This window comes from Gracilinanus agilis, chromosome 3, assembly GCF_016433145.1.
Source record: "Gracilinanus agilis isolate LMUSP501 chromosome 3, AgileGrace, whole genome shotgun sequence".
In the NCBI taxonomy this organism is placed as follows: Eukaryota; Metazoa; Chordata; class Mammalia; order Didelphimorphia; family Didelphidae; genus Gracilinanus; species Gracilinanus agilis.
In genome coordinates this window covers 241387693-241401552 of record NC_058132.1, presented here as the reverse complement: position 1 = coordinate 241401552, position 13860 = coordinate 241387693, and the positions used below count along the sequence as shown (strand labels likewise).

At 32.5% G+C, this 13860-nt stretch overlaps 1 protein-coding gene across 1 annotated transcript in view; it reads right to left on the bottom strand.

Annotated features, from left to right (window-relative positions):
* Positions 1–13860, bottom strand: part of SESTD1 (SEC14 and spectrin domain containing 1) — an 87356-nt gene that overhangs the window by 38429 nt on the left and 35067 nt on the right. The window contains exons 5-7 of the mRNA XM_044669077.1: positions 9584–9697; positions 3046–3143; positions 1661–1716 (exon numbers count right to left, since the gene is read on the bottom strand). Coding sequence (XP_044525012.1) covers positions 1661–1716; positions 3046–3143; positions 9584–9697 — 268 coding nt within the window. The remainder of the gene's footprint in view (positions 1–1660; positions 1717–3045; positions 3144–9583; positions 9698–13860) is intronic.

Here is a 13860-nt window from a genome sequence, read left to right as displayed (position 1 = left end):
AGACAGGTATAATGTTATGTTATTTTCCTAATTTAAAAAATCCTAAAACGATTTCATGACTCAGGTACTCAGGGAATTTCAACACACAGAAATAGAATTATGATGAGGCATGCCTTTAAGGAAGCTCAATTGTTACAAACCAAGAAAGCTCATATAAATATGCTTATATTTTGGCCATACTTCTAATTTCAATGCTAAGATAATAATTACTTGTAATAACAATAGTTGTAGCCCACCAAAAGAAAAATGCTTTTTAATTCTTTTTAAGTATCATATGTAAATATGATATTATATAAAGTGAAATTGCAATCTGGATAATGTTTTACCAATAATTTTACAGTTTCTTATATCAATTCAGTGACTACATTCATTTCTTTGGAAATTGTGAAATCTGAAGACAGAAACACTGAAAAATAAAATTTGTAGACAATTACACTGACAAAAATGAAAAACAAGAAATACTTAGGACTCATTTCTTTAGTCTTCTAAAATAGTTTTCAGAATATCTATTTTTAAAAGGCCATTTTCATTTAAGATAATTACATAGATTATCTACTGAGAACATTGATATAAGATAAGTATACTGGGTTATAATTAAAGAAATATCTGATTTTATATATTCCAGTTTGTTCTACCTTAGTCAAAAAAAATCATCAATGAAGTAGTCACATCAGAGCATGTTCATTTAACAAGTAATCCTCAGAAGATTAAAATTTATGATTTTTCTAATATCAATATAATTTTATAAATATTTATAAGTACTTTAAAGTACTGTTGGATTATGGCAAGAAAGACAATTTGAGGAATTTCCATGAAGTGAGTAATACAATTTTGTGGGGTCAAATGAAATTTGAAGGCCTGTTCTGTTCCTTGATAATTGTATAACCTTGGGGAAGTTACTAACCGTTCTAGGCCTTCAATCTCCCCATTTATAAAATGATGATATATGAACTAGATAATATCTAAAGTTCCTAACACTCTAAATTCTATGACCTCTAAGTGGCATATGCATTTAAATAAATTTTTAAAAAGGAATTTTACCCCGATACAAAATTTGTTTTGGGTTCTGTTGTATCTTTAATCTATATATAGCACTGTAATGATCCACAGAAGTTAAATGTGTTCTGACAAAGTAATAAAGTGACAAATTCAAATTATTTTCATCTCCAAAAAGCTGCAAAAAGATTTTCTTACTCAAAAATTTTGAAATTATTAAAAGAAATAAACTTAGATAAGTTGTATGGGAGAATTGTGCCTGGGGATAAGAGTAATGGAGAAGAGGAGCTGACATTCCTTCAGAGTTGAGGTATCTGGGTGTGACTGACTTTTTAAAAGCAGAAGCAACCTATCCTTCAAATTGATGTTATCAGCCTTGTAATACTGCTTCTGACCCTACCACTTAAAAGTAATTGTTCTCTCCTTGGTTACCAATGATCTCTTAAATTTTATATTCAATAACATTTTCCCAGTCCTCATTTTGCTTAATTTCTCCTGAGGTTGATACACTGACGAATGCCTTCTGAGTTACCTTTCCAGATATGGTTCTCTCATGATCCTCTCATACTTATTAATTATGCCTCTTCTTCCCTAAACAATGATATCCTCAAAAGCTCTGGTCTTCTCCATTTTTACTGAAAAAGTGATAAGCTTACAAACTTACCAGTTTGTAGGACTGTCTCAGGATCAACCGATGGAAGAAAGTTTAAATCCATAGATCTAATGATTACCAAAATTTTGAAAATAAAATTAACAGTTAAATATGTTATCTGAACAACAAAAGAAAATATTTAGAACAGAAGAAAATTCTTGATACACGTACATATCATGGTTTGATATACTAGAATTCCGCTAATTTCTAGATAAGAAAGACCATTAGAGGTGATTAAACACTGGTAGCCATAGAAATAACATGACAAATTAAAGCTGTCATTGCTAGTACATTATGTTGACTTATTCTAGAAACAAGTGTGTTATATTAATACTTTCAAGTGAATCAAAAAAAATTTACTATAGTATTTATCCAGTGAATATTTATTTCAAAAGGGAAGAACCTTACTTTGTTGATAAAATGATGCTAAAATGGAATCATGGAACCAGGAGACAAACAAACACTATTATTTGAAATTAGCAATATCAAGGTTTTCTATTTGTAGCAAATACATAACTAGAGATATAGTGCGTCTGAATCCATGAAATTGGCAGAATATTCTAATAGGTTTCACTATTATTTACAAAATTACATCTAAAAGATAAGAAGTGGGACTAATAAGTGCCTTAATCCTTTCATACAGTCATATGATAAATTGCTGGTCTAGTGATCAATTTATATCCAAGAAAATTAAAGGAGTCAATTTGCCTCCTTAAGTGTTTAACCTTTATTCTGAGAAAATGATTTGGCCCACAAAGTAAGAAAAATGGGAACTTGCAAAGCTGTACAGTTCAATGGAAACTTGTTAAAATGATAAATCTGAGAAGTCACACTTTGATATTACAACTGAACAATAACTTTAGTAACAATTATAAAATAGTAAAATTTTCAAAATGAACTCATGAATAGAATATACTATCTATTTTGCAAGGGGAAAGTTTCATAAGCAAAAGCTTTCAAGTGCTAAAATGCTTTAGTTAGGTTATAATAATTTTGTTAAAATCTTTGCTTCTTTGCCTATTTTTTCCTAGCACTCAAAAAGGCTAGAAAAAAAATTCAATTTAATTGCAATGTTTAAAAAGAACCTTCCAAATAAAATTCTTAAAATTGAACATTTACTCATCATTATAAATAAAAATAATGCATAATCATTTGTCAAAAAATGGCTTTTGGAAAAATAAAAACTTTAGTTTAAAAAAAAAAAGACTAAAAACTTCCCTGTGGTAAAGCTAATTATTATCAACTGAACATGAAATTAATGCAAAATCAGAATGTGAATTCAGACTGTAAACTTGTCTATGCTAACTAAATTATCTTGGAGTAACTCAAGAGATATTTCATTCAAGATAAAACATAGCTGAGCAATGTTGCATACAAAATAAAATTCATCTACATACCTTTCTTTCTCCTGCTGGTTTCCCTTATCACTTCCATTATTGATCAAAGCAAGCTCATCTAATAAAGAGGTAGAGTCTTTGGTAAACTTCTCAAAGACCTAAAATGTGACAACTTTTGTTAAAGTATCTTTTTAGGATCACGAGACCTGACAGCTTCTATTTTTAAAAAGAGATTTTGCAATAAATATCCCAAAAGGCCAACAAATAAGTAAATAAATAAGTGAACAAATAAACAAACAAGCAGATAAATAAATAAATATATAAGTGGATATGTGTATATGTGCATATGTATGCATATATATTTATATATATGTATGTGTATGTGTTTTTGTGTGTAGCTCTTTTGGCTTATAACAAGTAGAAGTTAACACAAAAAGTTTCAAATAACTCTACATGGGGGGAAATGGATCTTTAGTGGAAAAGAGGACTTTCAAGCATTGCTGATGAAAAGACCAGAACTGAATAGAAACTTTGAAACATATACAAAAGAGCCCAGAAAAATCTAACAGGGTGTGCTTCTTTGAATAAATGGAAGGGGCTTTCTGATGCTATGGTACTAACTCTACATAAGTGTCCCTCCAAAATATTAATATCTTCTAAGACTACAAAGGAAGTTAAATAAGAAAAACAGATATCCTGGAGGTATATCACTCTGTTATTAGGGTTTTAAAGAAGAAGGAAAAAAGGTAGGGTAAAAGAAAGAATACACTAGTATAGAAGGATGAAAAATATGGAATTTGCTATTTCTTATGATTAGGATTCATGGAAATAAGAATAGTAAACATGGAGAAAAGAAAGGAAAGGGTAAATTAAATGGTTTTGATTATATTAAGCTAAAAAGCTTTTGTACAAACAAAAACAATGTAGTCAAAATCAGAAGGGAAACAACAAATTGGGAAAAAATATCTATAACAAAAAACTCTGACAGGGGTCTAATTACTCAAATATACAAGGAGTTAAATCAATTGTATAAAAAATCAAGCCATTCCCCAATTGATAAAAGGGCAATAGACATGAATAGGCAATTTTCAGGTAAAGAAATCAAAACTATCAATAAGCACATGAGAAAGTGTTCTAAATCTCTAATAATTAGAGAAATGCAAATCAAAACAACTCTGAGGTATCACCTCACACCTAGCAGATTGGCTAAAATGAAAGAAGGGGAGAGTAATGAATGTTGGAGGGGATGTGGCAAAATTGGGACATTAATGCATTGCTGGTGGAGTTGTGAACTGATCCAACCATTCTGGCTGACAATTTGGAGCTATGCTCAAAGGGCTATAAAAGAATGCCTGCCCTTTGATCCAGCCATACCATTGCTGGGTTTTTACCCGAAAGAGATCATAAATAAACATAATTGTACGAAAATATTTATAGCTGCGCTTTTTGTGGTGGCAAAAAACTGGAAAAGGAGGGGATGTCTTTCAATTGGGGAATGGCTGAACAAACTGTGGTATATGCTGGTGATGGAATACTATTGTACTCGAAGGAATAATAAACTGGAGGAATTCCATGTGAACTGGAAAGACCTCCAGGAACGGATGCAGAGTGAAAGGAGCAGAGCCAGAAGAACATTGTACACAAAGACTGATATACTATGGTAAAATCAAATGTAATGGACTTCTGTACCAGCAGAAAGCAATGACACAAGATAGCTCTGAGGGATTTATGGTAAAGATGCTACCCACATTCAGAGGAAGGACTGCAGGAGAGGAAACATATAAGAAAAACAACTGCTTGAACGTATGAGTTGAGGTGGACATGATTGGGGATGTAGACTCAAAACTACCACACCAATGCAACTATCAACAATTTGGAAATAGGTCTTGATCAATGACACATGTTAAAACCAGTGGAAATGTGCATCGGCCATGGGTGAGGGGAGTGCGGCAGGGTGAAGGGGAAAGTAGGAGCATGAATCATGTAACCATGTTAAAAATGAATATTAATAAATGTTTAAAAAAAAGAAAAGAAAGGAAAGGGGAAGGGAAAAGTGTGAGGCACTTTATTAAGAGCTTTATAAATATTATCTCATTTGATTCTCATAACAACCCATGAATTAGGTATTACCTTCATCCCCATCTTACAATGGAGGAAACCAAGAAAGGTTGAGTTTAAGTGACTTGCCTAAGGATCACAGCTTTTAAATCTTTGTGAATGGATTTGGATTTAGATCTTCCTAACTCCAGCCCAGTTCTCTATTCATTTTGACATGTGGGCATCAGATAAACTTCACTCATATCAGAAACAGAAAAAAGAGGGTTGTATTCTACTCAGACACAATTTGGAGCAGAAATACACCAAATTTAACAAAGAAAAGCATTGATGAGGAGAGAAGCTTAAGAGAAAGGGTAATCCTGAGAACATAAGACAAGCAAAACAAACTTCCTCCTTATTGTGGCTGGTGGAGAGTTATAGAAGGGGGGAGATAAAATAAGAATTTAAGGGAATGTCTTAGGATTGCCTTTTAGACAATTGGGAAATAGCTAAACAAAATGTGGCATGTAAATAAGGGAATTATTATACTCTAAAAAAGAAATCACCAAAGATGAGAATCCTAGGTAGTGGAATCACAAGAATGAAGTGAATAGAATCATGGAACAATTTAAACAACAATATTGTTTAAAAAAAAAAAAAAAGAAAAAATTATTTTGAGAATAATCTACAAGGACTCTAAAGACATGCTTAGGGAAGGTATTAGAAGAGACAGACTTGTGCAAGTGATATTTGTGCCACAAAATATCATACCATTATCACCATAAAATTGATTAAAACATGTAGAAAATTAATTGTCTTGTTGACAATTTAAAAATATGCTTCAGGAAAGACGATTTCAAAAATTATCCTGCAACATGGTATCTCTCACACATGTAACAAAATTATACAAGATTCTCTTAAAAGGGAGAGAATACTATATAATCCTATTATGATTAATATCAAGTATGATATAAAATAGGCAAGTGTGCTTATCAAAGTTGTTCACTATTAAAAAAATTTACAAAGCTTTTTGTCCAGGCTATTATACGACGTAATTGAATTAACACTTTATAAAACTCATCCATGAGTATTTTTATCTTGGACTGACACACTGCAAATAGACCATGAGTTGGACCCAAAAGTTAAGAGGAGGAAGGTTGGCTTGTTTCCCTTTGGGAAACTGCAAAGTCATTTTAATAAAATAAATTTTCCCCAAAAACAAAGGTCCACATTTTAAACATCAACATTCTTTTGGTATTTTTTCATGACTATGAGTTATGAAATACGACCCTCCCCTAACACCTGAAACTGTATGAAGATCACACAAATTGAAAAGTCATTTTAAGGGCAATGGAAGTGGAACATAGTAGATATGATAAACACTGAATTACAAAGAAGCAGAATAAATGATTTCACTGAAGATATGTATAAGAGAAAAAGAAGCTTAAATGATTATAATGACAGGAAGGGATAACTGAGGCATTTTGTATGCTTTACTGCTTTCCTTAGAAGTAATCAAAGAAAACTCATAGCATATTGGATATATTAACTATGGAAAATTTATGGAGTTACATGGAGGGAAAAAAAAACCAAGAGGATGGGCAAGCATTTGGGAGGAACTACCATATCAAATAGATAAGAGATAGGTTCGAAAATTTCAATAAAATTTTTAGTTTTCCACATTAGAATTTGTGAGACATAGTTTCTCGTTTAGCCAGGTTATAATCCGAAGTCAAGCAATTGTGGTTTACAGAAATCATAAAAAGTCAGAAAAATTTTAAAAGATTTAAGAATATTATTGTAATGTAGTATTGTTCAGTAAAAAGAACAATGGATCTTGAATTTTAAAATCTAATTTTCATATTCAAGCTCCTCTACTTACTAGCTGTGTGATGCGGGGGAAAATTGTATTACCTTTGGCCCTTAGTTTCTTCATCTGTAAATGCTGAATATGATCTCTTCTCACACTAACGCTTTTTGATTCTAATTTGTGTCTCTGGTAATTATGCCAAATGCTGGTTTAAAGAGGCTGTTTATACCTACCTAAACAAACTAGTGTTAAATAAAAATATCTGAAAAATTAGCAGTCATTAGTGAAGCATAAGAAATGAAAGGACACAACAGTTTAAAGGCAGAATCCTTGGATGCCTTTATGGGAATCTGGATTTGGTAACACTAACAGGGAGATACCTCAGAAAGGCTCACAGGATTCTAATTTTTAAAGCTGGAAGAAGCCAGAGAGGCAATCCTACTCAATCTCTTTATTTTATGGATGATTGAGAGGCCCAGGAAAGTTGAGGGATTTGCCCGAAGGTCATACAAGTTAAGTAACAGAGTTGAAATTTAAAAGGTGAAAGGACCTAACTAATTCCATTCCTTAAGTAAATTTATTAGAGAGAATAAAAAGTTCCTTGATAAAATAGAATAAGCAGCCCATGAGGTAAGAAGCAAAGATTCCAAGAAGGTAAAAGAAAATCAAAGCCAGTATTAAGGGTAGGTTAATTTAAGAATGTGACATTAAAAAAAGGAAGAAAAAATAATGATTCAGTGGAGCAAGGTAATCTATGCAGAATCCAAATGAAGGAACAAATGAGCTGTGTGACTCTGGGCAAGTCACATTGCCTACCCTTACCACTCTTTTGCCTTGGAGCCAATACACAGTATTGACTCCAAGACGAAAGGTAAGGATTTTAAAAAAAAAAAAAAAAAAAAAAGGAGCAAATGTTCCATAACTCCGCAAAACAGGAAAATTTACCAGATACTGTCAGGGACACAGAAACCTGTTACTCACCTTGGGAGGAAAAAAAACAAAAAAAGGCAAAATATATAATGACCTTCAATTGAAGGGAATGGAGGACTCCACATGAAAAACCTGTCTTGACCAAAAGATGAGCTTCCATTCCAAACTATGTGTTCAAGTCATTACTGAGAATGTGATAAAAGTTCATTAAACTAATACTTCCTTTGATTGATATGTGAACAAATTATAACGCAAAAAGAAAACTGGAATATATATCTCTACGGATGTTTTTGATCTAAGGTGGGAAATTAAAATAGCTCCTATAAGCCTAATAAGAATTTTATATTGTCCAGTTTTTTCTAACAAGTGGTAAAATTTAGATTACTGAGAATTATTACCATTTTTTACGTTAAAAATCCCATTATCAAAAAATTAAAATAAATAACTGAAAAGTTTTACAATAACATATTTCTAAGCCATAAGGGATTAAAAGTCCAAACACAGAAATTAGCTTTGCTTTAAAATGTTGGTATATCAGATCACAGATTTGAAAATGGGAAAGACCTTACAGGTTTTCTAATCCAACTCTTTTACTTTATATGAGGAAATAAAGAATTCTAGCAAAGTTAAATAATTTGCCTACTATCAGCAAGTCAATAAAGAATAGGGCCAAGATTTCCCTTCCAGGTAAAATTCAAGATACAAACAAAAGTACTTAATGGTGGAAGGAGATATTGTTAGCAAATATAATATACAATGGTAACATTTATCAAGTGACAGTTATTTTTATTCATGGTCAAAATTTATATTGTTTAAGACATCTCAAATAATAACATTGCATTTTTAAACAATGGGTTTGCCAGAACATATTTCTAAAGAAAAATCTGGAATCTGCATCTGTGAGAATTTTAATTAAAATGTTGGAACATAAAAGATAGACTATCCTAGGCAAAAGTTTTGTTGCTAATGAACACTAATAAAAATATGGATAGATATGTAAAGTACATTGGTAATATTTTCTAGAGTTGTTTTAAAATTGTTAGAGATTATCATTTGTTCAATAGTATCTAAGTCCATGTGAACTGGAATCACCTCCAAGAATTGATGCAGAGTGAAAGGAGCAAAACCAGAACAACATTGTACACAGAGATGGATACACTGTGGTATAATCAAATGTAATGGACTTCTGTACTAGCAGCAATGCAATGACCCAAGACAATTCTGAGGGACTTATGAGAAAGAATGCTATCCACATTCAGAAGAACTATGGCAGTAGAAACACAGAAGAAAAACAACTGCTTGAACACATGAGTTGTTGCAGATATTATTTGGGATGTAGACTCTAAGCGATCACCCTAGTGCAATTATCAATAATATGGAAATATTATGGAAATAATATGGAAATAGGTCTTGATCAATTGACACATGTAAAAACCAGTGGAAATGCGCGTCGGCTATGGAGGGTGGGAATGGTGGGGGGTGATGGAGGGAAGAGTATGAACATGAATCATGTAACCATGGAAAATTTTTCTAAAATAAAAATTAAAAAAATAATATCTATGGTGTCTTTCTTAAAGACAGACTATATATCACCTCTGAAGGACTCTTGCCAAACTATCAGTCTATGATTTTGCCTGGTGTGCTTGCATAAGTCTTCTGGCACACTCCTCCCTACAAGCATTTTAGTGAGAAAAGAAGCACTTGTGTTTTCTTGTAATGAAATTCAATTTTAAAAGTATCACAAATTATACAATATGTATATATACATATATGCATATATATACACATAACAGCATTTTACCCTCATTCTAATATACCTACCAGTCTCTTATTAAGCCAATCCATGTGATCATAGGTAAGACTTCCACCAAAATCTTCTGTTAACTGGCATGGCTCTATATAGCGGGTTAATTTATTAGCTGACACTAAAATAACCTGCAAAGATAAACAAGTAATTGTTATTTTGTAAGCCTTCATCATTATACTTACAAAAAATTAATTAAATTAGTAAAAGAGTTGTTACTAAAATACAATGTGGGTTCTAATGCATAATTGTAATATGATGTCAATCTATTTGAAGAGCTAAAGCATGTAAAATTTTGAAAAATTTCCAGAAATGTACCTATCACACCATTCATTTATAGCACCATGTTTCTTAAACATAAGTAAGTAGCCATGCTGAAAAAGAACCAGATTCTATTCCTTCTTACTAGAATTCACAATTAGGTGTTCATAAAAATGAACTACTCTCTAATAGTATTTGTTTGAAAAAAAAAAATCTTTCCTTCTGTCCAAGGAACAATTCCAATTCCAAGACAGAAAGGCAGGGTCTAGGCAAAGGAGGTTGAATGACTTGCCCATGGACATACAGCTAGGAAGTGTTTGAAGTCACATTTCAAACCTAGTACCTACTACACCCTTCTGAATAGTATCCTAATTTCTACCTAATAAAAAATTTCATACATTAAAACCATGTAATATGTAAGAATTCTGTAAGAATTCCAGAAATATACATGCAAAACAAATTTGGCAAACAAAAAATAAATTTCATTGTCACCCCTCCCACTACATACTATTTATGCAGGTGCTCAACTACTAATGAAATACCCTCTATTTAACATATAAATATGTAATAGAGTTTCTATTTAAATACAAATATAAATTATGGTGGTTTGTTTTTAAAATAATTTCCAAATAAGATATAAAATAGGGAAACACACAATATATATAAAATTAAAAATTATCCATGTTAAAGTCAGAACTTTTCTAATCTATTCTTCTGCAAAATGTTAAATACAAAAGCACAGAAGTATTCTATATGCAAACCTCAAAGCTATTCTGTTTCTTCAGTTTTTAAAAAATTTTTTAAAATTAAAAATAGGACCAGATTATATGAACACAATTACAAAACAGTTTTGATACAAATAAAGTCAGATCCAAACAATTAGAAAAACGTTAATTGCTCTGGAATAAGCCAAGCTAATATAATAAAAATGACAATTATACATAAATTAATTTACTTATTCAGTGCCATACCAAACAAATTAACAAAAAAATTATTTTCATTTCATTTCATAATTCATCAGAAAGGACAAAAGATTAAAACTATCAAGGGAATTAATGAAGAAAAAAAATGAAGGAAGGTGGCCTGGCAGTATCAGATCTCAAACTGTACTATAAAGTAGTAATCATCAAAACAATCTGGTACTGGCTAAGAAATAAAATGGTGGATCAATAGAATAGATTAGGGATAAATGATTAACAAACTCATGTTTGATAAACCCTAAGATCATAGTTTTTGGGATAAGAACTCACTATTTGATAAAAACTGCTGGGAAAACAGTTTGTTAGAAACTAAGTATTGACCAGTATCTCATAACCTATACCAAGATAAAGGCAAAATGGGTATATGATTTAGACATAAAGGGTGATACCACAAAAAATTAGGGGAACACAGAATAATTTACCTGTCAGATCTACAGAGAAGGGAAGAATTTATGACCAAACAAGAGATAGAGAACATTACAAGATTTAAAATTAATAATTTTCAATATATTAAATTTTTAAATGTTTTGTGTAAACAAAACCAGTATGACTAAGATCAGAAGGGAAAAAAACAAACTGGGAAAAAAATTTCATAACAAATTTTTCTAATAAAAGTCTTACTTCTCAAACATATAGAGAAGTCAAACTTATAAGAACACAAGCCATTTCCCAGTTAGCAAAAGGTCAAAGGTTAAAAACAAGCAGTTTTCAGATGAAGAAACCAAAAATCATATAAAAAATGTTCTAAATCACTCTCGATTAGAGAAAGGCAAATTAAAAAAATCTCTTGAGGTACCATCTCACACCTATCAGATTGGCCAATATAAAAGTAAAAGAAAATGATAAAAAGCTGGAGGGGATGTGTTAAAATTGGGAAACTAATGCTTTGTTGGTGGAGTTGTGAAATGATCCAACCATTTTGGAGATCAATTTGGTACTATTTCCAAAGGGCTATAAAAGTGTGCATTCCCTTTTATCCAGTGTATCCCCAAGAGATTTAAAAAAAAAGAGGGGGAGAAGGAAAGGATCTTTTTTATTTATACAAAAATATTTATGGCAGCCGTTTTTGAGGTGGCAAAGAACTGGAAATTATGGGGATATCCATCAGTTGGTGGAACAGCTGAGCAAGTTTTGGTATATGATGGTGATATAAGTGCTATATTGTGCTCTAAGAAATGATGAATAGGATGATTACAGAAAGAGATAGGTCTACATGAACTGATGGAGAGTGAAATAAGCAGAACCAGGAGAACATTCTATGCAGTAATAGCAATATTATATGATGATTAACTGTGAAAGATTTACCTACTCTCAGCAATATAGTGATCCAAGACAATTCTGAGGGATTTACAAAGGATGCTATCCACCTCCAGAGAAAGAACTGTTCAAGTTGGAATGCAGATCAAAGCATTCTTTAGTTTATTTGAGGTTTTAATTTTATATAATTACTTTCTTACAATAGTTAATAAAATGGAAATGTTTTGCATGATAATACATGTATAATCTGGATCAAATTGCTTACCATTTCTGGGAAGGAAGGAATGAAGACAATCTGAATCTTATAACTTCAGAAAACTTATATGGAAAATTGTTATTACATGTAATTGGAAAAATAAAATCTTTTAAAAATAAAAAAGAACCAGATGTTAAAATTTAATTCAATTGCCTATAACTTTAACAGTCAAATATTGTAATGCAGGGTTGCAGCAGAAGCTTTTTACTTTTGCAAATCAACTGTAGCAGCTCTGGCAGTTAGAAGTTTTAGAATGTTCATAGAAAAACAGTTGGAGCCTGATACTATAAATAGTCCTGAGGGGCTTTTGGCCTGTTGGCTTTGTGGCTTTTGCCTTTTGGCTTCTGCCTTTGCCTGTGTTTGTTGTCTTTGGGTGTTTGGACCTAGCCTGATTTCTCTGGACCTCTCCCTGAGCTCTCCATTTACATCCCTACTATTTCCCCTGACTTTCCCATTGGGCCCTGGGAGGAAGGGTGGGCTTGGTGGTTGGACACTGTGGGTTTAATTTCTGTAGGCAAGAAAGATATCCTAAATCAAGCCGCCCCCTTATTTAGTGATCTGATAATACCTTTGCTTCAGGGAGTGAAACCTTCCTGCCTGGAGAGCCCGCCTCTCTCAGTCTGTCCCTCTCTCCTGGGACCCTTACTCCAACACCAGCTTTCTCCCTAGCAGCGGTTACAAAATCCTAAAACCCTCTCTCCCTCAACTTATCCCTGCCATCAATAAATCCCCTTTGTTACCTACATAAAAGCCTCTGGTGAATTATTGTGTTGAATATTAAGACAAAGGGTGAAGAGAGAAGAAATTACTTTCCCTTTATTTCTTGAGGGAAACCTAGGTATCCATCTTGGGCAGGAAGTACCCAGCAGAGATTTCCTGCAGACATCAATTTCACTGGCAGGGAGGAGCCTTTGACTCCTCCCTCAAAGGGACCTTAGAAATTAACAAGAGAAAACCCTCCAGCCAGATCTAAACATTTCTGACTGGCCCAATTCCTCTTGTCTCATAGAGATACCTTCCCTGCCTAAAGAACCCAGCCTATTTCTTCCCAGTACCCTCGGTCTCAAGCCTCTGTGACTAGTCTGTTTGAGCAGCCCTTCCTATATGCTCCCATTCATTCTCTTACACCCTCCTATATACCACCTGCTTCATTCCCGTACCTTAGCTATCCCCCTCATTCCTTCTCCTATCACCATTATCCCTCCTCTTATCAACATTTTGCCTTATTCCATAATAGTATGAAATATGTATGACAATCTCAAATGACAATTTTAAGTTACCTGTTGATTATAGATGGCCCTAATATATCTCAATTTGCCCAGAATGGGCTAAAATTGAATTAATTCAGGACTAAAATCTAAGTAGAAAAATGGTTTTCCATTAGCAAGGTTTTAAAACCATATAAACCTTTATCACATATTATATTGTACCTTCTAATATTTAGTTCTTAAGAGGTGCGAAAGATAAAGTGCCAAACTTGGAATCAGAAAGACTTGATTTGAATCTTAATAACATCAGAGGGTGGTTGGAAAGACCACCT